The 22,773-nt window shown below is 39.7% G+C and overlaps 1 protein-coding gene across 1 annotated transcript in view; it reads left to right on the top strand.

Annotated features, from left to right (window-relative positions):
• The first annotated feature begins 981 nt into the window (after positions 1-981).
• lhfpl3 (LHFPL tetraspan subfamily member 3) overlaps positions 982-22,773 on the top strand; it is a 61,480-nt gene continuing 39,688 nt past the window's right edge. The window contains exon 1 of the mRNA XM_015960752.3: positions 982-1,557. Within this exon, the coding sequence (XP_015816238.1) occupies positions 1,122-1,557 (436 nt within the window). The 5' untranslated portion in view covers positions 982-1,121. The remainder of the gene's footprint in view (positions 1,558-22,773) is intronic.

The raw sequence follows: 22,773 nt of genomic DNA, 5'->3' as shown, positions 1-22,773 counted from the left end.
AAAGTGCCAAAAAGAGAATTAACGTCGGGAAAGTACCGATAGAACAAGTTGGGGGTAAACTAACACCCTGAAAGAAACCAAGTAAGCAACTTTAAATGATGAGAAAATGCATTTTCTCTTAAGAGAACTGGATAAAACGTTAGCTGCATTTTCTCGCGCGCCTTCGAATTGCGTAGAAACGTGATCCTCTGTTACCCAATGAAAATAGAGCTCAGAACTCTGGGAAATGTAGTTTAAAGGTTAAACACAATTTAAATAGCATATTTTGGATTTGATGTGGTGATTTTAGGTTAGTATTTTAGTAATATAGGGATTTATCTACAATATGATCCAGAAATAATAGCATTGACTTAATCTACTACTTTTGTAACGAACATTTTAATACGTCACTGTTTTATATTGGTTGAAATAACAAACTCTGTCTAGTTCTTAAATTTAAATATTTGATTGTTTGTCAGTCTAGATAGCAAAAAAATCAGTTCATTTGGTAAAATTACTAATTTGCATGAATTAAGATTTGATGATTAAAAATGAAAACATTCCGAAAAATCATAATGATCACTGATCGCTTTGTGTTTTTATCTTTGTTCGTTTTAGTAGTAAAAATAAGTAATTTTTAGTCATGCAAAATCTCTAATTCATTGCCACTGAAGTCATGTTACCATATTTTCTGTACATTTTTCATTTTAAATCTTTGTGTTTGAAATTTCGCGCGAGCAACGTCAGAATGGGATTAAGGGATGTGGGTTGGCCCTGTACTATACACGGACATCTGCGGTTGTGCTCCTCAGACGGATCCGTGCAGGGAGATCTCACACATCCCCTGATAAGAAGCGGACTGCATTCCACTACATATGCGCGCAAATGGAGAATGAATCTGCAAATGGATTACCGGCGCTCGTATTTTCCCAGAGCCACGTTTCGATTCTGCAGGCTGATGAATGAAAATCGGAGCTCCAGAACAGAAATCAGGACCCGGCCTTGCCTCTATACAGTGCAGCTGATGCTGTGGACACGAGTGTAAGGAAAGAAAACACAACCGAACCAGAGGAAGTTCTGCTGATTACCAGATGAGGCAGGTGCCACTTTGATCCGCATCCTCCCCACACAGACCAGAGGAAATGGTCCCCGGGGCTCCCAGCGCGACCACCACCATGCTCCCTGCCTCCGAGGCTGCCAAAATCTACCAAACCAACTACGTCCGGAACTCCAGGGCCATCGGCGTCCTGTGGGCCATCTTCACCATCCTTTTCGCCATCGTTAACGTGGTGTGCTTCATCCAGCCCTACTGGATCGGAGACGGTGCGGACACCCCGCAGGTGGGCTACTTCGGTCTGTTCCACTACTGCATCGGAAATGGACTGTCCCGGGACTTGACCTGTCAGGGCAGCTTCGCCGAGTTCAGCAGCATCCCCTCCGGTGCGTTCAAGGCTGCCTCGGTCTTCATCGGCATGTCCATGTCTCTAGTCCTTACGTGCATCGGCTGCTTCGCGCTTTTCTTCTTCTGCAGCACCGGTACGGTGTACAAGATCTGCGGCTGGATGCAGCTGGCTGCAGGTAGGAAACTCGGACGGCAGGTATGGGGAGCTCCAGCACTCAGCTTGTCCAGATCTGCAACTGTTCTCATATCTCAATCAGATGTTTGTTGTGGGAAAAAGCTGAAAACTAAGAGAGCTTACCTCAAATTTTCATCTCAAAAACAAAATGTGTGGCTTTTTAGCTTCCAAAAACATAAGGCCAAAGAAAGAAATCATCTGCTTTGAATTTCTGAATCTGTAGAGGCTTTAAAAGCGCACTAATCTACTGAGCTGCAAATTTTAGTTTCAGGAGCACTCTGCACAACTTTATGAAAATATTCTGGAATTTGTAAAATTAAATAAAAAAGAAAGGACGCATTTTCTCTTTGCTTGTGCACATTCAAAATGTGTTAAGCTCCCATCATAAAAATATTTATTATATTAAAACAAATCATGCAGAGGATCATGATCAGAAATTAAACAAAACCTGGTAAACTACTAAAATCTTGTAATGGATGACTGACCACAGCTTTGCCTTTTCAGTGGTTTAAATGCCTTGAACCTACTTTGTGGGGTCGCGGGGGGACAGAGAGCCGGTCCATCGCAGGGCAACACCGAGACACACAGGACAAACAATCATGCACACACACACTTAAAGACAATTTAGACAGACCAATTTTGGACTGTGGGAGGAAGCCACGCATGGAGAACATGCAAACTCCATGCAGAAAGATCTCAGGCTGGGAAGCAAACCCAGGACCTTCTTGCTGCAAGGCAACAGCTCTAACCACTGCACCGCCATACTAAATGCCTTGAAACTTAAATAGTAAAAATGCATTTTTTTTATTTTGCACATCAAATAGACATTAATGATTTCCTGCACCATTCTCGTCAAAATATTCTAAATAAAAATCATTAAAAGGCAACATGTAGAGGAGGCAGAACAGCTTTGCATTAGGTTATCTTAAAGTATGCAGCTTTCACAAAAATGATATATTTAACACCTGATTCAGAAATACCAGTTCAGTTCTGCAGAAGCCTATTCATCGCCCACTGATTAAAATCAGGACTGTTGAAGCAGAGAAACCTCTAAAATTTGCTGGTGGTGGCCCTGTAGGACCAGGAGTCACTGTTATGAAAATATTTCTGTCAGGATGTATTTTAATATTTCAGACTCATTATCTACAACTGAATAAATGAGAGTGAACAAAAAATAATCACAGCTCAGAGACATCAAAGTCCTAGCCACAGAACAGACCAAATCATCAACCCACCACCACCGTGCTGTATAGCTGGTATAAGCTGTTCTAATGCGATAGATTTGGTTTAATATCTTTGTTACATTTGCACTGAGTTGGTTATCCAATTTCATTTTCTTTAGTTCTTCTCTGTACACAAGGTGATACAGTGAATTTTCGATGTTCTCTGCTGCCTTTGTCGGAGAAACCGGGATGCTGATGGCATCACTTCCTTTTATCCCTGGGCAGCAGAGGATGATATCGCCCTCTGCTGCCCGTGCCTTCTCTGCTGATCTGATTACTGTGTCCAATGAGTGGTCCAAGGTGTAAACTCCTCCGTCCCTGTTCATAGTCCTGCGTCCACGTCTCTTTATCTCTATTGCTTCTTTGATCCATCTTCAGAATTTCTGTTCCTCTGTGTTTATGATCTGCGTGTTATCCCAGTCCATTATATGATTTTCTCTTGTACAGTGGTCTGGTTTGTTATGATTAAACATCACAGACAAACATCCAAAGGAGGTAATTTCTGGTTCATCTTTGTAAACTTGAGCTGGGTTGTTGTGGTTTTTAGAGAGGAGAGACTTTATGGGGCTTTATTTAAAAAAACACAGATTTTTGTTTTTTTTACTTTAAGCTAGAGCTTGAACATTGAGCTCAGTGATTGTTGAGTTTGAAACTTGACCAGCTTCATATTTGACACCGCTCTGCAGCCTGGCCAGATACCACACTTAACAGTTTTGTGGAGCAGGAAGGTGTCCTTGGGGGTGATCTTTATTTTCTTTACAGCTGTTAGCTGTTACGCTAGCAGTTAGCTTTTTCACTTTGATAATTATCAAAAAAAAAGCACAAGAAGAAAAAGAAGTTTGCTTTTTTGTTGGCATCATGGCGGAGCCTGGAAGTAAAAGTAAGATAATAATGTCTTTGGAGGTGAAGCAAATCGCTAAAATCAGAGTGAACATTGGCGCGGCCAACACTAGTCTGAGAGAGCTAAAGGAGGCTACAAAATCACAAACTGATGTTGACCTGGCTTTGTTGCTAATGGACTTGTAAGTAATAATATTTTTTGTCCAACAGTCTGTATCTTTGTACTTCATGGTTTATTTTAGTATTAGTTGGCTCATGTTAGTGTTAGCATGTTAGCGGAAGCTATAGCAGGGTTGTTTACAACAGTTGTAATTCCACTTTCAACCAGTAGGGTGATGGAGCAGGAAACTGCTCTGTGTCGCTTTAAAGGGATACTTTGCAACTTTTTCATATTTTAAAATAGTTTTCTTGAGCCAGAATGTGCTAAAAAACCCTTTACCGGGTTAAAGAAGCCACCCAGCCCCATCACCCCCCGTGGCCAGAATATTTCACTTGCAACTTCAGACTGGCGGGCCGCTCTGTTGGGACTTAGAAAAATATGAGCTGACATACCTGGCGCTGCAGTCTGATACTAGCATATTTCCTGCATGTTTTAGATCATAAACACAGCTGATTATTTTAATTTAGTGATGAATCACTCATGTAGACACTAATGAAGGCTGGAGAGACATTTCAGCTGTTAGATTAGCGTGTTAAAAAGACAAACGCACAGCGAGAATGATTTTGCTTTCAGTTCTACAAACGGGCACTAGGGGGTACTAAAAAAAGCCAACATTTTTTATGTCTGTGACTTGTGCAGCCTAAGTTCAGAGTAAAGCTTCTTCAATAGAAAGATTGGTAACAACTCTGATTTTTAAAAAAAATCAGGAATCAGCCTCTTAATCCTTCTTAGATGGATGTTCAACAGTTGCGTTGCTAAAAATAATCAGTTTTAAAACTATTAAATCTATTTTTTTACTGTTTTAATCCATCTTGAGGCAATCCCTCTTTGTATCTGACCCGTCCCTGAGGACCAGTGGACTACTGTATCTTGCACAGGGACACCTCGACAGCTGGGGTCTGGGACCCAGAGCTGATGATTGCTATATGGCACTGCTGGGATTGAACCTCTCTCCCCATTCATCCTTATTCAAACCTCTTGTTTGACACACAATCAAGTAATTCAGCGAGAAGTTGTCATGTTGCGAAGGGTGGAGGTGGTGGACCAAGTGTGGTGGAGGGTTCCAGGAGGCAGAAGAGCAGGCACGGATGAAATAAAAATGGATTTGATAGCAACGGGAGCGACAGGACAAAACGAGACATGCACATACAATGATCCGACCAAGGACAAGAGCAAAACAGGTGGTATAAATACACAAGGCTAATTAGGAAAACATGGGCAGGTTAATGAGGGACAGGTGAGAACAATATGGACTAATCAGGGCAGGAGAGAGACAGTCAGGAGGGCAGGGGCAGATCGTGACAGAAGTAACCCCCAGCAAAGATGAGGAGCAGTAAATGTACTCCTTTATCATCACACCCATGTTTTATTTCATCATCAATCTTGTATGTCTTCACAATAATAACTAAACTATAATCTAAATTATTTCCCACAGCTGTTTCTGAAAGAGGAAGAACATAATCTAGGCAAAACCTGCAAATGCATTCTTAACAATTTCTGTTTGAAGTCTTTTGATGTTTATTTGGGAATCTGCATGATGGAAAAGTTAGCATTTGATTACAAAGAGTAAAAAAACTCACTCTAGAAATTATAAACAAAGATCAGGCAAATATGTAAATTAGGAACTTTATTTTAATTTTACAAGATATGTTGATTTCTTTTTGTTTGTGTTACACATCTGAAGGAAAAAAAACAAGTCTGAGAATAGTTTTTGTGTATAATCCCCTGGCATTGTTCTCTGCACCTTCGCTTGAAGCAAAACAGGTTGTGCTTGGATGGGAATTAAATGTCATATTCAATAACAATCAAATTAAAAGAGAAAATGCATTTCTACCTTTGTGTATGGGAGCATCATTTCAGGCTGGAAGTGTCATGTAGGTTTGCTGCTGACCACCAGGCTGCACAATAAATAACCTGAGACCCGCCCCGCATCCCGCCTCCTGTCCGCCGGATTGGACACCAACCCTCAGTGACCCTGAGCAGCACTGTATAGGAAAATACACTGATGATAAGAGACTAGCTGCAATGTTAGTTTCATCAAAAAATACTTCAGCCCTGAAAATCCTCCTGCTTGTGTGTGAAGCGGAAGCAGCTGAGGAAAAATCACAATGAGCTCCATCACAATGAAGTCTTAATGAGCAGCACTTTGTTTCACTGTGGTGATTTAGCAGCTGATCTAAGCAGCTTCTGCTCCTGTGAGTCCATATTACTGCTAAGGATTATTACATTTTATATAAAAATAATGATTAAATCACTGCTGAGTAGTCACGTGGTCTATAAAATGTTAGAAAACACATTGGCAACTTCAGAAAAATCATAATTAATGTCTCACAGAAGTATTAATCTGGATCAGCACAGGGAAAACATTTTTAATGAGCATTCAGTCACAGGTCAACAATACTGAACCCAACTAAATAAAAAGAGATATATTGTAAAAAAAATCTAAAAGATAAAATGCTGATGGTTTTAAATACTACCAACCAATTGCCACCTGATTTTAGATTTTTGGAGTTTAATTCAGGTTTTGGGCTCATTGTTTCAGGGTATCCGCGGGTCCTTAAAAAGTCTTAAAAAGTCTTAAATTTGCTTTTCAAAATTTAAGGCCTTAAAAATCCTTAAAAATTACAAATAATCCTTAAATACAGTTTCCAAAGGTCTTAAATTACCAAAGGCCCACTAAACAAGATTCTTTTATTTCTATAAAAATTTTGTGAATTTCTAGTCAGTGTTCAGGATTTTTTTGTGCGTGATGTTGGCGTAAGCGGAACCGTACACATTCAGTTGGTTGTGAAAGGGGGCTATTTTTAGATGAGCACATTAGCTGGTTAAGCTAGGCTAGGGGGAGTTTGCGTCATGGAGAAATTTAATGGCAACTGGATGGCTAATCCCACGTTCGCGATGTGGTTAGCACCGGTTCCAGGCAATAGCTGGAAATGATAGCTTTATTTAATATTGAAAATAGCTTAAATTTGGTCAAAGTGGCCTTAAAAAAGGTCTTAAAAAGTCTTAAATTTGGCTCCCTTAAACCTGAAGATACCCTGTTGTTTAAGTGTTTGACTCGTATTTCCATTTTCCATCACAACAGGAAATTGCTTTTAGAGAAAAAATCTATTGAGAAGAAAGCGGAGTGCTGAACGTCAGACAAACTAACTTGTAAACACTTGGCAGCAAAAAAACACAATTTTTTCAGGAGTTTGTGAACACAGAAACACTTCTATATTTGTGATTATTTACTAATAATTCTTTAGTCACATATTTTATTGCAATTTTAGTCTCATTTAGCTTAAAGAACCAAGGCCTCACGCCTTTAAATATTCTTCAGATATTGGCCTTTTCACCAATGAGTTGTCCCAAATATTTGCTGAGCACTGGGCTCTGGTGCATATGCTTTATTCTTTAGAAAGGGCACATGTTTGATGATTTTTTTATTATTAAACTTTCAGGTTTGAAAGGCTTCTTTCATTTACTAGCTCATAGAAGTAGTTCCATCACTTTACCAACAAAAATATCCAGCTGAAAACCGAACAAAGATGCCCAAAAATGAGTAGAATGACATAAAAAACAAATTTCTACCATTTTTATGTATTATTTACATACTTGATATCAGATTAAATTAACTGCCAGAACACTTTATAACTTGGTTCCAAATCTGCCAGAACACTTTATAACTTGGTTCCACATCTCAGTTCTACTTGAATTACTAAACTTAGTTTTTCAACTTTTAACTCCTCCTACACGTATTTCTCAAATGTTTCTTATTTGCATCGAGTTGCAAAATTGTTCACGTTTCTGCTTTCCTTCAACTCTTTACTCGTGTCGTTCCACAAATCCACCCTACAATGTAAGAATTTTAGCGGATAGCATCATTATGAGCTCCTTGAACAGCTAAATAATCGGACTAAAATCTGATTAGTAAATCTTACTTGATAAAAAGCAAGCAAAATGATTGCACGTAAAATAATAAGTACACTTGAGTAGGTAATTATTTGCTGTAGCCACTAATTACAAATTCAATTCAATTCAATTCAAAAGTACTTTATGAATCTCAGAGGGAAATTAAAGTTTCAGTACACACAATTCTGAGATCAGACATACATACATACACACATGACAAGAAATGGTGACTGTGGTCATTCGCAACCCGAGTCGTACAGCCATTATGGATCAAGAGGGTTTATATGAGGACAGAGTCAGGGGGATGGAAAAAAGGCACTTCAGAGTTACCCTCTACAGAGAGGGTAGCTTTGCTATGCAAAAAAACACCTCAGACAGAACGATACACACATAAGTCTCCACTAGGTGGGGAGGTAGGGTTGGGACTCTCCTCACTTCAGTGCGTCCAGCCGCCTGGAGCAGCGCTCATCACCTCCGTTTGGACAGGGGAGTGAGATAATGGGTTTGAGGGCACAGTGACTCCTAGATACAGTTCCACGTCCTTCACCGGTCACAGTCCCGCCCAGGCTGGGATAGGGAGAAAGGGTTTCCATAGCGACGGCAGCATTCCACATTTCTTCTGAGGGGGCAGTTTACACTTCAGCCTCACAGGCTCCAAGGGCACCAGATTCAGATAAGAATTGTTTTGGGGACAGACAGAGATAATTTCCTCTCTGCCTTAGGGTTCTGTTGGTCTTCAACCCCTCTAGATCCAATAACGGCGTAATTAATCTATCCCAAACCGTGCTGATCCGTCAACTCGCTCCTTGATGGAATCCACCTTCTGTGCCAGAGTCTGAATCTCAGCCAAAGATCCAAGCTTACGACTCATCTCAACAATTATATGAGTTTGTGCGTTCACATCACGATGCATTCCATCCCTGAGCTCCGGGACTGAGCCAATATTCCTCGAAAGCTTGTTAATTTTCCGGTAAGCCAGGTAACCGCTCAGGCCAAACAGCAGGAATCCCGACACCAAAACCATGAATATCCAGACATCTTCAGAATCCTCTACAGACAGGTGAGACAGGCAGATCAGGTTCCACTGTTTCCAGGAGTCCATGATATACCCAGCTGGCTCCTTCCCGGAGGGGCATCCGGGAGCCCCTTCTCCCATTCTCATCATTGAAAACATTTTGTCAATCGCGTTGAGAGACCAACTGACCAGATCCATGTTTAATAATTTCCAGTTTCCAGAAAAGATGCAGAAAGCACCGTGCACACAAAGACAGGACAAAGAGCCTTGGGATAAGGTAGGGAGGGAGAGGAGAAAAAAGCGTCTGTACTCTCCAAGAGCCGGAAGAACAATAAAAAAAGCCAGTACTTACAAAGTAAAATGCAGTTGCTACACCTAAGATAAACCCGTGCATGATGTTTAGAAATTAGTTTACTGAACTTGTATTTCTGAGTTGTTTATACTTAAGTAGTAGCAAACAGTAAGCAATATTTTATGTACACTGGTTTGTCTTAGTAATAGTAACTTGAATTTAAGTGCATTTACTTTCTAGGCATAATGGCTTCAACACACCTGCTACTAATAATAATAATAATACATTTTATTTAAAAGTGCCTTTCTGGTCACTCAAGGACACCGTATAGAATAAACACAAATCATTCAGTAAGTAAACATGCGTAAACATCAACAAACAAGGCACTCTAAAATTCAAAGCTGATATGTGGTTATGAAGAGGTGAGTTTTGAGTTGTTTTTTGAATTCTGTGAATGAGTTAATGTTCTTGATGAGAGGGGGAAGGGAGTTCCAGAGTTTGGGAGCGGTGCAGCTGAAGGCTCTACTCCCCATGGTGCTGAGACGAAAGGAGGGCACAGAGAGATGAATGGAGGAGGAGGACCTGAGGGAACGGGACGAGGTGACGATGCGAACGAGATCTGTGAGGTAGTGAGGGGCGAGGTTATGGATGGCCTTGAAGGTGAAAAGGAGAATCTTGTAGTTAATCCTGGTGTGCACTGGAGTTGTTTGAGGATGAGGGTGATGTGATGAGAGATGGGAGTTTTAGTAATGATGCGTGCTGCTGCATTCTGAACCAACTGGAGCTTACGGAGGGTTTTCTGAGGGAGGCCTGAGAGAAGAGAGTTGCAGTAATCGATACGTGATGTAACCAGACTATGGACAAGAACAGAAGTAGAGTGGACATCAAGGGAGGGGCGAAGACGATTAATGTTACGAAGATGGAAATAAGCTGACCGTGTGATGCTATTGATATGAGATTGGAAGGATAGTGTGCTGTCTAGGATGACACCCAGACTCTTGACCTGGGGAGAGGGGGAAACTGAAGTATTATCAACAGTGAGAGAGAAACTGTCAAATTTTGAGAGGGTGTTCTTGGTACCAACCAAAAGAAGTTCTGTTTTGTCTGTATTTAATTTCAGGAAGTTCGAACTGAACCAGGATTTTATTTCTTGAAGGCAGGTGATGAGGGAGGAGGGAGGAAGTGCAGAATTTGGCTTACTGGACAGATAGAGCTGGGTGTCATCCGCGAAGCAGTGAAAATGAATATTGAATCTGTATTCACATTGCTACTGTGTACTTTACACTGAACTACTCTTGAAAGAGAAATCAATCTCCGAGGCTTTGTCAGTTTGAAGATTTAAAAGATCTAATCATTATAGTCTCACAAAAATAATAAAAAAAAACTATCCTAACACAGAGACAACAACCTAATAACAAAAGTGGCCATTGGCTTTTGACCTGAGTGCTAATAAACTCCAACACAAGAAGGATGAGTCTCTCTTACTGGTAATTTTGTGCTGTAAAAAATCCCTGAGCACCCATTTCCTTTCCCGCCTCAAAGACAAACACTGTCAATAGAAAGAAATAGATGTTATCATGTGAAAATATTTGGAGCCACTGGCGAGATTTGAGAAGCAGATGGCGGCTGTAACTCCAATAAAATTCACTTTGAACGCTCTGGAAGCATTCAGCTCTGCAGCACATCACTCGACTAGGGACAAAACCTCTTTTTTTTTTAAAGCTTCCTCATTACTGTTTCAAAACCATCTGATCATGCAGCAAGAGATACACAAAATTATGTGAACCTCTTAGTGGATCTGGCTTCAATGCAACGGAAAAGAAGATTATTTTGAGGAAATTTTGATTTCCATCTCTCTCTAGACGTTGTTGTGATGTCCCAACACCAAACTTTAGGTTCTTGGAACTAACCATCCATTTTTTCAGCTCGCTTGTCCACGCAGAGTCAATCAATCAATTGATCAATCAATCAATCAAGGCTTTATTTATAAAGCACCTTCCACAACCCTCAGGAGCCCAAGGTGCGGGGGGGTGGGGGGTGGGGGGGGGGTGCCTATCTCCAGCAGTCAATGGGCATGCAGGCAGGGTACACCCTGGACAGGTCGCACGTCAATCGCAGGGCAACACAGAGACACACAGGACAAACAACCAAGCACACTCACAGCTATGGATTACTTAGACCAATGAACCTGACCGTCATGTTTTTGGACTGTGGGAGGAAGCTGGAGTACTGGAGAGAACCCACACATGTACAGGGAGAGCATGCAAACTCCACGCAGAAAGACCCCAGAATGTGAACCCAGGACCTTCTTGGTGCAAGGCAACAGCTCTAACCACCGCGCCACTGTGCAGCACTTGTTCTTGAATCTAGAATATTTTAAAGGAGTTGTTCACTTGTTTAATCAACACATTTGCAGTGACCTCTAGTAGGAATTATTGCCATGTAAGTTGTTGTTGTGGGGTGGGTGGGTTACTGGCGCATCATTTCTCAGACCTAAAAGTTGCCCACATCACAGCTGAGCTTCAGACAGCAGGTTTTGGACTCTGATTTTCTGATATTTGGACATCTCGCCCCAGACTTGATAACAGCAACGTGACATTTCGACTGACTTGCAACGTGGATGTTTTATCTCCACAAACAACACAAGTTTGACCACTAACCAATGCTGATTCCCAGATGTTAAATCAAAAACAGCCTTCCTTGTTGCGAGACTAGATGGGTGAGTCCATGAATGCCAGTTCAGGGTGTGACGTAGATCTGTCAGGATTTTCAAATCCTTGTCATGTTGTGAAGGTGGAGATGGCGGACCAAGAGTGGTGGAGGGTTCAGGATGCAGGAAAGCAGGCACGGATGAAAAAATAAAAATGGTTTAATGGTGGAACGGGAGAGACGGGACAAAACACGCATGAACAAACACAAACAACAATGATCCGACGAAGACAGCAACAAGGAGGGAGGTATAAATACACAGGGAAATCAGGAACACATGGGCAGAGTAATGAGGGACAGGTGAGAACAATAAGCTTAATCAAGGCAGGAGAGACACAGTCAGGAAGGCCGGGGTAGATCTTGACAGTACCCCCCCCCCCCCCCCCCTTAAGGGGCAGATACCAGACACCCATAAGCCACATAGCACAGGAGACTCGGGAACAACGAAGACTAGACTCGGGCACACATGACTAGGGAACACAGAAGACGTGACTAGGGAACAAAGAACTCAGTACGGGGCTGCGGAGCAGGGGCCTCTGGGATCAGGCGGCACAACTCCGACTTACGAAGGGTCTCTTGAGCTCGGACTAGGAAACTCGGACTCGAAGACTTGACTTGACTGGAACACTTGACTTGAACCACAAAGACTTGAACCACGAAGACTTGACTTGAACCACGAAGACTTGACTTGAACCACAAAGACTTGAACCACGAAGACTTGACTTGAACCACAAAGACTTGAACCACGAAGACTTGACTTGAACCACAAAGACTTGAACCACGAAGACTTGACTTGAACCACAAAGACTTGAACCACGAAGACTTGACTTGAACCACAAAGACTTGAACCACAAAGACAAGACTTGAACCACGAAGACTTGAACCACGAAGACTTGACTTGAACCACGAAGACTTGACGAACCACGGTTCTGAGCAGGTGCACACCGTGACTCGACAGGATCCTCAGGCAGGCTCGGGTGAAGGGAAGCAGACCACGGAGCAGGAAGACCAGCCCTACCACCCCGGAGAATGATGGCGTGCGTAGGGGTTTTTACCTCCATCATAGTACTCCAGGAACAGCAGCTTCCGTGAAGAACAGGACGGGGCGAGACAGCAGGAGAGGAGAATGACCCCGACCACCCCGAAAACAGCTAGGATGCGCCGGAATCTCCCAGAGGGCTCGACCACCCCGAGAACAGGTAGGATGCGCCGAAAAACCAAAAACTCCAGGCCGAAATCTCCCTCCGCTGAAAGGGACAAAAAGAAAAAATAATCCTCCAGAACAGAAGTTAAGCTCACCACAAGTCCAGGTTGGTCAGATCATTCTTTGATGTTGTGAGGGTGGAGATGGCGGACCAAGAGTGGTGGAGGGTTCAGGAGGCAGGAAAGCAGGCACGGATGAAAAAATAAAAATGGTTTAATGGTGGAACGGGAGAGACGGGACAAAACACGCATGAACAAACACAAACAACAATGATCCGACGAAGACAGCAACAAGGAGGGAGGTATAAATACACAGGGAAATCAGGAACACATGGGCAGAGTAATGAGGGACAGGTGAGAACAATAAGGTTAATCAAGGCAGGAGAGACACAGTCAGGGAGGCCGGGGCGGATCATGACAATCCTAGATTTTCGCCGTCTATTTTCTATCAGAAGCTAATGCAGGAGACAGGTGTAGGAGACTTGATAATGCAGGAGATAGGTGCAGGAGACTATTTTCATGTTCAGCCTGCATGAAAAATGATGATAGATTGTAATCAGAAAAAAAACTTTTAAAAAATTGTTTTTCAGTCAACCACACCTTAAAATGTTTAGAGCTTGTGCAACAGGACACAACTGCATTTCCTGTGTGCAGACACAGCAGCATACGTGTCCATTCACCTGGATGGTCTTCTAAACCCTGATGGCAATCTGGATCTCAACCACAGACACGTGTAAAAAGCTTTTGGCAAAGGGCGCTGTTTATGTTTCAGCAGCTGTGAACCCATAAAAATGCACTGAATCAGAGGTGAGTTGCTGAAGCGTCTCCAACACTCTGTCCACTTCCTGGTGGCTGGAACATCAGCTCGCCATGCAGTAAATGAATCCCCTCATGGTGCTCTCGGCCCGCTAAGTGGTCCTCAAGAGGAGGGGGGCTGGCACTCTGAGCCAGCAATAAAAGCTCCATTTGGTAGGTTTTATCGATCCAAACTTGACTTTAACAGGAAGTAGAGCAGTAACTGGGCTCAGCTGGCCTGTCTGGGCGTTTTCAAGCCACAAAACTGTTCAGTCATGTTTTCCTGTTAAGCTGTGAGTGAAAGGAAGATGCAGCATGCTCTGGTTGTTTCATGTTTGATGCATGATGACACTGTTTGAAGCAGTGCCTGACTGACTGATGTTCAATTCAATTCAAGTTTATTTATATAGCGCCAAATCACGACAAGAGTCGTCTCGAGGCACTTCACATAATAAACATTCCAATTCAGGACAGTTCATTAAGCCAATCAGAAATAATGTTTCCTATATAAGGAACCCAGCAAATTGCATCAAGTCACTGACTAGTGTCAGTGACTTTACAGCAATCCTCATACTAAGCAAGCATATAGCGACAGTGGAGAGGAAAACTCCCTTTTAACAGGAAGAAACCTCCAGAGAATCCTGGCTCAGTATAAGCAGCCATCCTCCACGACTCACTGGGGATCGAGAAGACAGAGCAAGCGCACACACACACACACACACACACACACACACACACACACACACACACACGCATGCACGCACGCACACACACACACACGCACACACACACACACACACACACACACATTGACAAGTAATGTGTCTATAGTTATATTGTGATGTCTTAGTAAATATTCTATTTGGTCAAAGATAAACTTTATTGTATTTATCCTAGTGAATCTATAATTAAACGGATAAACTAGTAGTAGCACATCCAACGTCAAGGAAAGCAAAAAGTTATTATCAGGAGAGGGATAATGTTATTTTGTGTGTGTGTGTGTGTGTGTGTGTGTGTGTGTGTGTGTGTGTGTGTGTGTGTGTGTGTGTGTGTGTGTGTGTGTGTGTGTGTGTGTGTGTGTGTGTGTGTGTGTGTGTGTGTGTGTGTAAGAGATGGCTGAACAACAAGCGCTGATCTCAAACCCAGAAAAATTTACATCCTAATCTGTTTTTTCCCTTAAAATTATAAACTTGTCACAACTTCTCTGATCTGATCTTGTTTCGCGTGAACTACAACTAAAGGCTTAAATTTTCTTTTACCTTTCCAGAAAGTTAAAGTCTCTTTATTGATAAGCTAATGGTTAGTTTGGACACAACTGAAATCAAAGTGAATTGTTGCTATTTTAAAATGGCTTTCAGATTTCACACTAGTCCGCACAACATTACTGCATAATTCTTTATGTTTTCATTAGTTTAACATGATACGGTTATTTTGGTAGAAATATTATAACACCCCTGCCAGACATTGACTCCTGAATATACCAAAAGTGCAAATTTAGCTGCTCATGGTAATAGTTAAAGGGATACTATGCAACTTTTTCACATTTTCAAATCATTTTCTTGAGTCAGTATACTAAAATTACCCTTTACAGGGTTGATGAAATGTCATTCAGACCCCCGCCTGTGGCCAGAATACCATATTTGCAACTTCAGTGAGCCGGGCTCTGTGGGTTTATAAAAAAAGTCAGCTTACATACCTGCTTCTTGCACATTTCCCGCATGTTATGATCATGGACACAGGAGATTTTTTTTTTGATTAGGTGATGAATCGCACATCTAGAAACTAATGAAGGCCGAGGAGACATTTCAGCAGTTAGATTAAAGCAAGGAGATAAATTTCACTTTTCCTTTGACCCCAGATAATTATGGACACTAGAGGGTGCTGAAAGCAAGCAAAACTGCCAAATGTGCATTTAAACTCCATGTAAACAATTGTGCAGCAATGTAGAAAATTTGATCGTCCTATAGGGGAAAAGCTATTTCTTAGAACTGAGGCTGTTCGTAAAGATCCTAAATATTTGTATCAACATCCTCGTTTTAATCTACAATTTCTGACAATATGTTCCAATGCAAAACTTTCACACGTGAAAATTCCAATGACAGAAAATATTTAAAATTCAAAAACACTGATTAAATGACCTAAATTCTGTCATTTCTGGTTGATGGAAATAATTGGCAGCAGTTTAAAGATTCTAAAAAAGCTGCATTAATGCACCTCGTGTGCTTTCAGTGAAGTTGAGGGTCCAAATGAAAGCTGAAGGCTAATGACATCATGCACAATTGTCCTCCCAAAGGTAATGAGAACCTGGAAGAGTCTGAGAGGCTTTACCATGATGTCATATGACCCAACACACACACATGAAAAGGCCACTACTGAGTCAGGCGCTCCCATCCTCCTCCCTGCTCAGCCACTTCATCTGGCCTGCCTGTCCCACAGCTGCTGCCTGCGTGAGAAACAGCTCCTTGTTTAAGCCCAGAGAGGTCACAGCACTGAGACAGCGTTCACCCGAAGTTTAAAAATAAACTCACGAGAGACAAATGAACAAAAAGATAAACATTATCCAAGTCAGCTGCGAATGCCAGCTACGAAGGATTTTTCTTCTTAAACTCTGGACTCAATCTGAGCTCACGGATTAAGAAAGTAGATCCCCTCCTTCTGCTGATGAGGATCTTAAAGGAGCAGTACCGAATACAAAGCCACAGCTTTCAAGCATCAACATTACAACACACACGTTGTAATATGGGAGGTTAAAAAATAAATAAATAAACTAATTTAAAACACGACCAGAAATTCTTTGAGAGGTTTTAATCACTTTTAATCTGAGCTGTAAACTCTTAATGTCCAAACAACAATTAAAGGACATGTTTAGAATGAAGCTCACATTTCTGCTCTTTCTGGTGTTTATTTCAACACAGCGGCCTACAGAACCAACAGATTTTGCTCACATCCCTCTTATTTGAGCCCACTGAGTGTTTCACACTTCTGTCCAAACTTACAGAAACATTAGTGAACCCACTGAGAGACGAGGTGTTGTTTATCTTGTCACAGCTGATTTCTTGTTAGGATACACATATGCATGTGCAAAAAGTGGCCTATTTAAACATCAGACAGCCTCCTCAAAGAATGTTTGGATTCTAACAAACTGAACATATATTTAGTTAATAGTTATAACAGGAGCTCTCTCATCAGCTTTATGTTTGAGAAAGAATCCCTTCAAATGTCCTTCTTTAAGTGCCTCATAAAATCATTAATCAAAGCACATTTTAGGGACGTAAGAAATATCGATCTGGCAATATATCGTGATCCCCCTTCCCCCCCTTGACATTATATCGATATTCAAAAGCTGTGTATCTAATCTTTGGAATAATTTACATGTAAACATTTGTGTATTTTCTTTTCTTTTGTGCAGTTCAAATGCCGACCACTAGTTGGCAGCAGTGTGCAATGGGATTTGTTTCCACCATTGAAATGTAATTCCCTCTGTTATGGCTCAGATACCTCATGTTAAACATGTTAAGTATAAGTTTGGAGTGTTTATTGATTATTCCTACAATAAATTCAGTCTTAAAAATCACTAATAGCGTATGACAGCTGCTAACGTTTATATATATAATGTTAGCAGCTGTCATACGGTCCATTTGAAATGTTTGAATTTCATTTGGCTTGTTATGTGACAGTCTCATGTTAGAGTTTTGCCATGAAAACATTGAGATACCTCACATGCAGATGGCATCTAAAAAATATCTATATTTTTTTCAAAATAAAGAACAATTTTGATCACAATTGAAACGTACAATCCTAGACAAACCTCGTCCAATCAATGTGCACAGCATGATCTCACTGGATAGAAATCCCTCCATCAAACTGTGTGTGTGTGTGTGTGTGTGTGTGTGTGTGTGTGTGTGTGTGTGTGTGTGTGTGTGTGTGTTTGTTTTTACTTTGAGTGCATTTCATTTACGATACTTTTTACTTTTACTTGAGTAAAAATTTGGGCAAGTACTTTTACTTGTATTTGAGTAAAAAATTATCAAAGTATTGGTACTCGTACTTAAGTAGGAAATTTTGGTACTCGTTCCACCTCTGGTCTGTGGCGTCTCGTCTAAGCTAACCATTATCATTAGGACATCCACAACAGGTTAGAACTCCTTCCTGGTTGTGTAATTTGTAAATATTACATTGTAGAGCCAAGAGAGGTAGTGGAAGAGTTGCGTTGCTGTTAGCCAATCAGAGGCGAGATATTCTAATATCAGGAATAGTAATGAGTAAAACTTCAAATCCTGCCATTTTCTGTCCTCCACTCCTCCAACTTACATTAACTTTCTGAAACAGGAGAGCCAGAGCTTTTTTCTACAGAACGACTAGAGAACACAGCAAATTTATTGGAATAACAAGTGTATGTCCTCCCTGAGAGACAAAAGAATCTCAGAGTTTATGGCATGTACCACCTGAAAATGAAAATGAAAAGTAGATAGATATTTTAGTCCAGCTCATTAATCCATGCCACTTAAATCAAGACAATGAGAGAAAAATGAGCCTTCAGAGCTGTAAGGGTTAGGCAGTTTTGAGGCATTTACGTCAAAGTTAATGAAGAATTTGCCATCCCAGGGCTGTGATGAGTTTGCCACTGGAAATTAGCCGAGGCGTGATGGACAGATGGAGCTGCAGGAGCAACTGGAGCTCATCTGAGGTAAAGCCAGAGAGGCGAGCCTGATTGGGGAATTATCAGGTGTTTAGAGCCTTAAGTGTGACTGACACTTCTGATTGCAGAGTAGTGAGGAAGTGGAATGAACAGAGAGGGAGATCATGTGAGACAGAGAGAGAATCTAGAGTCTGTCAGGATTTACAACCTGATAAAAATCAAATCCCACGACCTTTTCCTACAAAACACCAGTGGACTGCAATTTTGCTTCAGACAATATCTGTTCAGGTTAAACAGTAAACAAATGACCTGATTATTTGTGGCAGAAAATATAACCAGAACATAAAAATAATAGGTGAAGGTCACTGTTATAAATACACTGATTTGTACTGTACTGTTTGCTTCTAAATGTTCTATTACTTTTTTCAGTAGCACTAATTGGTTTTCTATAGGCTAGTGCTTTAACATTGGCCTCAGTGATTGCTGAGTTAAAAACTTGAACAGTTGTATATCTGAAACCAGTCTGCATCCCTCTACTGACCAGATACTGCACTTAACAGTTTTGTGGAGCAGGTAGGTGTCCTAGGGGGGCGCTCATAACCTGCTTTACAGCTGTTAGCTGTAATGCTAGCAGTTAGCTTTTTCAGTTTGCCGATCGTCAATAAAAAGCACAAGAAAAAGAAAAAGTAGTAGTTTGCTTTTTATGTTGGCATCATAGTGGAGCCTGGAAGTAAACATAGAGTAATGTCATTGGAAGCAAAACAAAGAGCTAAAACTAGATTGAACATCAGCACAACCTACTTTGGGGGAGCTAATTGGGAAGACAGGAAATCAGATTGTGACCTGGCTTTGTTGATACTGGTCTTGTATGTAATAATATTTTTTTGTCCAATAGTGTGCATCTTTTTACTTCGTGGTTTATTTTAGTATTAGTTGGCATATAGCGTTAGCTTGTTGTTAGCGCTAGCTACAGCAGGCTGTTGCAGGGTTGTTTACGACAGTTGTAATTCTACTTTCACCCAGTAGGGTGCAGGAGCAGGAAACTCTTCAGTTTTACTTTAAAATTAGCTGTGGACCAACAATAAAACAATTTAGATAAAATTATGCTAATGTTTAACACTTAAAAGACCCAATTATTTCCAAAAATAAATACATTTGAAAATATCAGAAAATTGTCTCCATTATAGATGACTTTTCCCCACTAGTTTCAAACAAGCACAATGCTTTAAAGGGTCAGTATTATCCTTGAACTGATTTACAAGTACAATTTTAAGCTTGAAACAAAACAGAATACAAAGTTTCATTATTAGGTTGTATTTCTGATGAAACTCTTAGACATCTAGAATTCAGCAGAAAAAGCATTAAAATTTATATTTAATGGACTAAAATTATCCAAATTTTGTGAATTTCATTGCATCTGGTGTACTAAATGTAAAAAATATATATATATATATATATATATATATATATATATATATATATATATATATTTAATGTTTTATTTCATTCACAATGTATAAAATAAACAAACAAATACAGCATACATTAACATATTGAAAAAAAAAACATTTGAATGAAAAGGAGCAGATAGAAGAAAAAATCTTATACTTTCTGCCCCTTTTTACGAAATTAAATTATCTGTCAAACAAACACAATATAACCTCAGTCACTTTCTAATATTTTCATGTCTAATCTTTGACATTATAATTCACCTTTTCGTAATTACTATACATTAGATTTTATAAATTTTTTAAATATAGCAAGTGTAGTTGATTCTTTAAATTCCCTGTTAATGGCATTCCACAATCTTACACCATTTACAGAAATGTTACATTCCTTCACTTTGGTTCTGAATCTAGGTTTCTCAAAGACATCAGTTCCTTTTAACATGTACCCACTTACTCGCTTATGAAACATTTTCTGAATATTAGTTGGTAGATTACTCATATTCGCTCTGTACATTATTTGCAATATTTTCCACTCGACCAAGTCAAGAAATTTCAGTATTTTGTATCTAATGAATAATTGATTAGTGTGATCTCTATAGTTACTATTATTAATGATTCTCAATGCTCTTTTTTGCAAAATGAACAATGGTTGTGTAAAAGTTTCGCAAGTGGCTCCCCAAATTTCTAAACAATAAAATAAATATGGTTCAATCAGTGAGTGATACAATGTTAATAACCCCGACAAATTTAGTAGAAACTTAACTCTATATAATACACCTATGGCTTTGGCGATTTTCCCCTTTATATAACCTACATGTGATTTCCACGTGAGACTCTCATCGAACATGGCTCCAAGAAATTTGGTTTCTTTTACTCTTTGAATTTCCCTTCCATCTCTCATTAAAGATACATCACAGCTTCTTCTGTTATTAAACAGTATAACGTTTGTTTTGTTCAGGTTCAGTGACATCTTAGGTGTGTTCTTGCTGTGCGTTATTTCTAATTCCATGTTGTCGTTCTTCTTTAAAACACAGAAATGGTTTTGTTACCTGTTATTGACGCTACAGTTTCGCCGACGGCTGCCGGCTTCTTCAGGCTGACGCTGATGGTGGCGCGTCACTTCCTTCTCCGTTTATCCCTCTACTGCCCGCAGATAAACGGAGAAGGAAGTGACGCGCCACCATCAGCGTCAGCCTGAAGAAGTCGGCAGCCGTCGGCGAAACTGTAGCGTCAATAACAGGTAACAAAACCGTTTCTAGGTTCAGTGACAGTCTATTTATATCAAACCATTTTTTAACTTTAATCAATTCACTGTTTATCACTTGAGTTACTTCATGTGCATTTAATCCTGAATAAAACAATGTGGTATCATCCGCAAATAAAAATGTGCCAAGTAAATTAGATACTTTTACCAGGTCATTAATAAACAATATGAACAGTTTAGGTCCAAGGACTGACCCTTGTGGCACACCATAATAAATAGCTTTTAATTCAGATTTAGCATTATTTATTTGAACAAACTGTTTTCTATTGTGTAAATAACTATTAACCCATTGATGAGCCATCCCTCTTATTCCATACCGGTGTAATTTAAGAAGTAACCTTGAATGATCAATGACATCAAATGCCTTCTTTAAGTCAATAAAAACACTAATGAAATAGTTTTTATTGTCAATTGCTGATGAAATTTTATCTACTAAATCCATAACTGCCATTGCTGTTGAATGTTTGGTCCTAAAGCCATACTGTTCATGATTTAAAATTGAATTTTCGTCAATGAATTTATCCAACCTTAATGCAAACACTTTTTCTAATATTTTGGAAAACTGTGGAAGCAGTGACACTGGCCTGTAATTAGTGAAACTCTGTTTATCACCGCTCTTAAATAATGGAACCACCTTGGCAATTTTCATTAAATCAGGGAAGACTCCTGTAGATAGTGACAGATTACAGATGTAAGCGGATGGTTCAATAACAGATTAAATTATAGCTTTTACAGTCACCATGTCCAGATCATCACAATCAGTTAATCTTTTGCTTCCCCAGTTTTTTACAATGTTTCTTATTTTTTGTTGATCTACTTTGTCAAGCACAATACTATTGACATTTCTAGGTATTGTATTCATTGTATCGTGAATTATTGGTTTGCTTTCCACCAGACTTCTTCCTACATTTATAAAAAAAAATCATTGAATTCATTAGAATTTTCTTTAACTTTTTGAATGTCTTTATTGTCCTTTAGAAAGTAGTTTGAAAGTCTGGCATTTGTATTATCTTTGTTAATCACATTATTTATTATTCCCCATGCAGTCTTGATGTTGTCTTTGTTCTTATTCAATAGCTCACCATAGTACTCTTTCTTCTGTTTCGTAATTATTGTTACTAATTTATTTTTATATTTTTTATATCTGTCTTCGGCTTCCTTTGTTTGTAACTTTGAGAATCTTGTATACAGACTATTTTTTTTTTGCACATGCATTTTTAATTCCATTAGTCATCCATGGTTGGTTGTCCCTTTTACCTGTTATTTTAATTAATTTACAACTACTGTTAAACGATTTCAGCAGTATTTTCATGAAGGATGTATATGCAGTGTTCACATCACTGACATAGACTTCCGCCCAGTTCTGCATTTTAAGATCTTTATTTAGGTCCTCCTGGGCTTTAACTGATTTATTTCTTTTATAATTAATAAAATTATGTTTTATGATATTTTTATTGTTATTGTGATATTTAGACACTACAAAAATAGGTAAATGATCACTAATATCTGTCATCAATATCCCAGTTTTAACAACGTCCTCCTTTCTGTTAGTGAATATATTATCAATTATTGTTGCACATTGGGTTGTGATCCTGGTAGGTTTGTTTATCAAAGGAACCAAACCTAAACTATATATCATATCAAAAAAATCACTTGATGTTTTCAGTCCAACAAGATGAGCTAAGTTAATATTAAAGTCCCCACACATAAACAATGTTTTGTTTTTAACATGATC

The sequence above is a fragment of the Nothobranchius furzeri genome, chromosome 1 (assembly GCF_043380555.1).
Source record: "Nothobranchius furzeri strain GRZ-AD chromosome 1, NfurGRZ-RIMD1, whole genome shotgun sequence".
NCBI lineage: Eukaryota > Metazoa > Chordata > Actinopteri > Cyprinodontiformes > Nothobranchiidae > Nothobranchius > Nothobranchius furzeri.
This window is presented reverse-complemented; position numbering and strand designations above follow the sequence as displayed.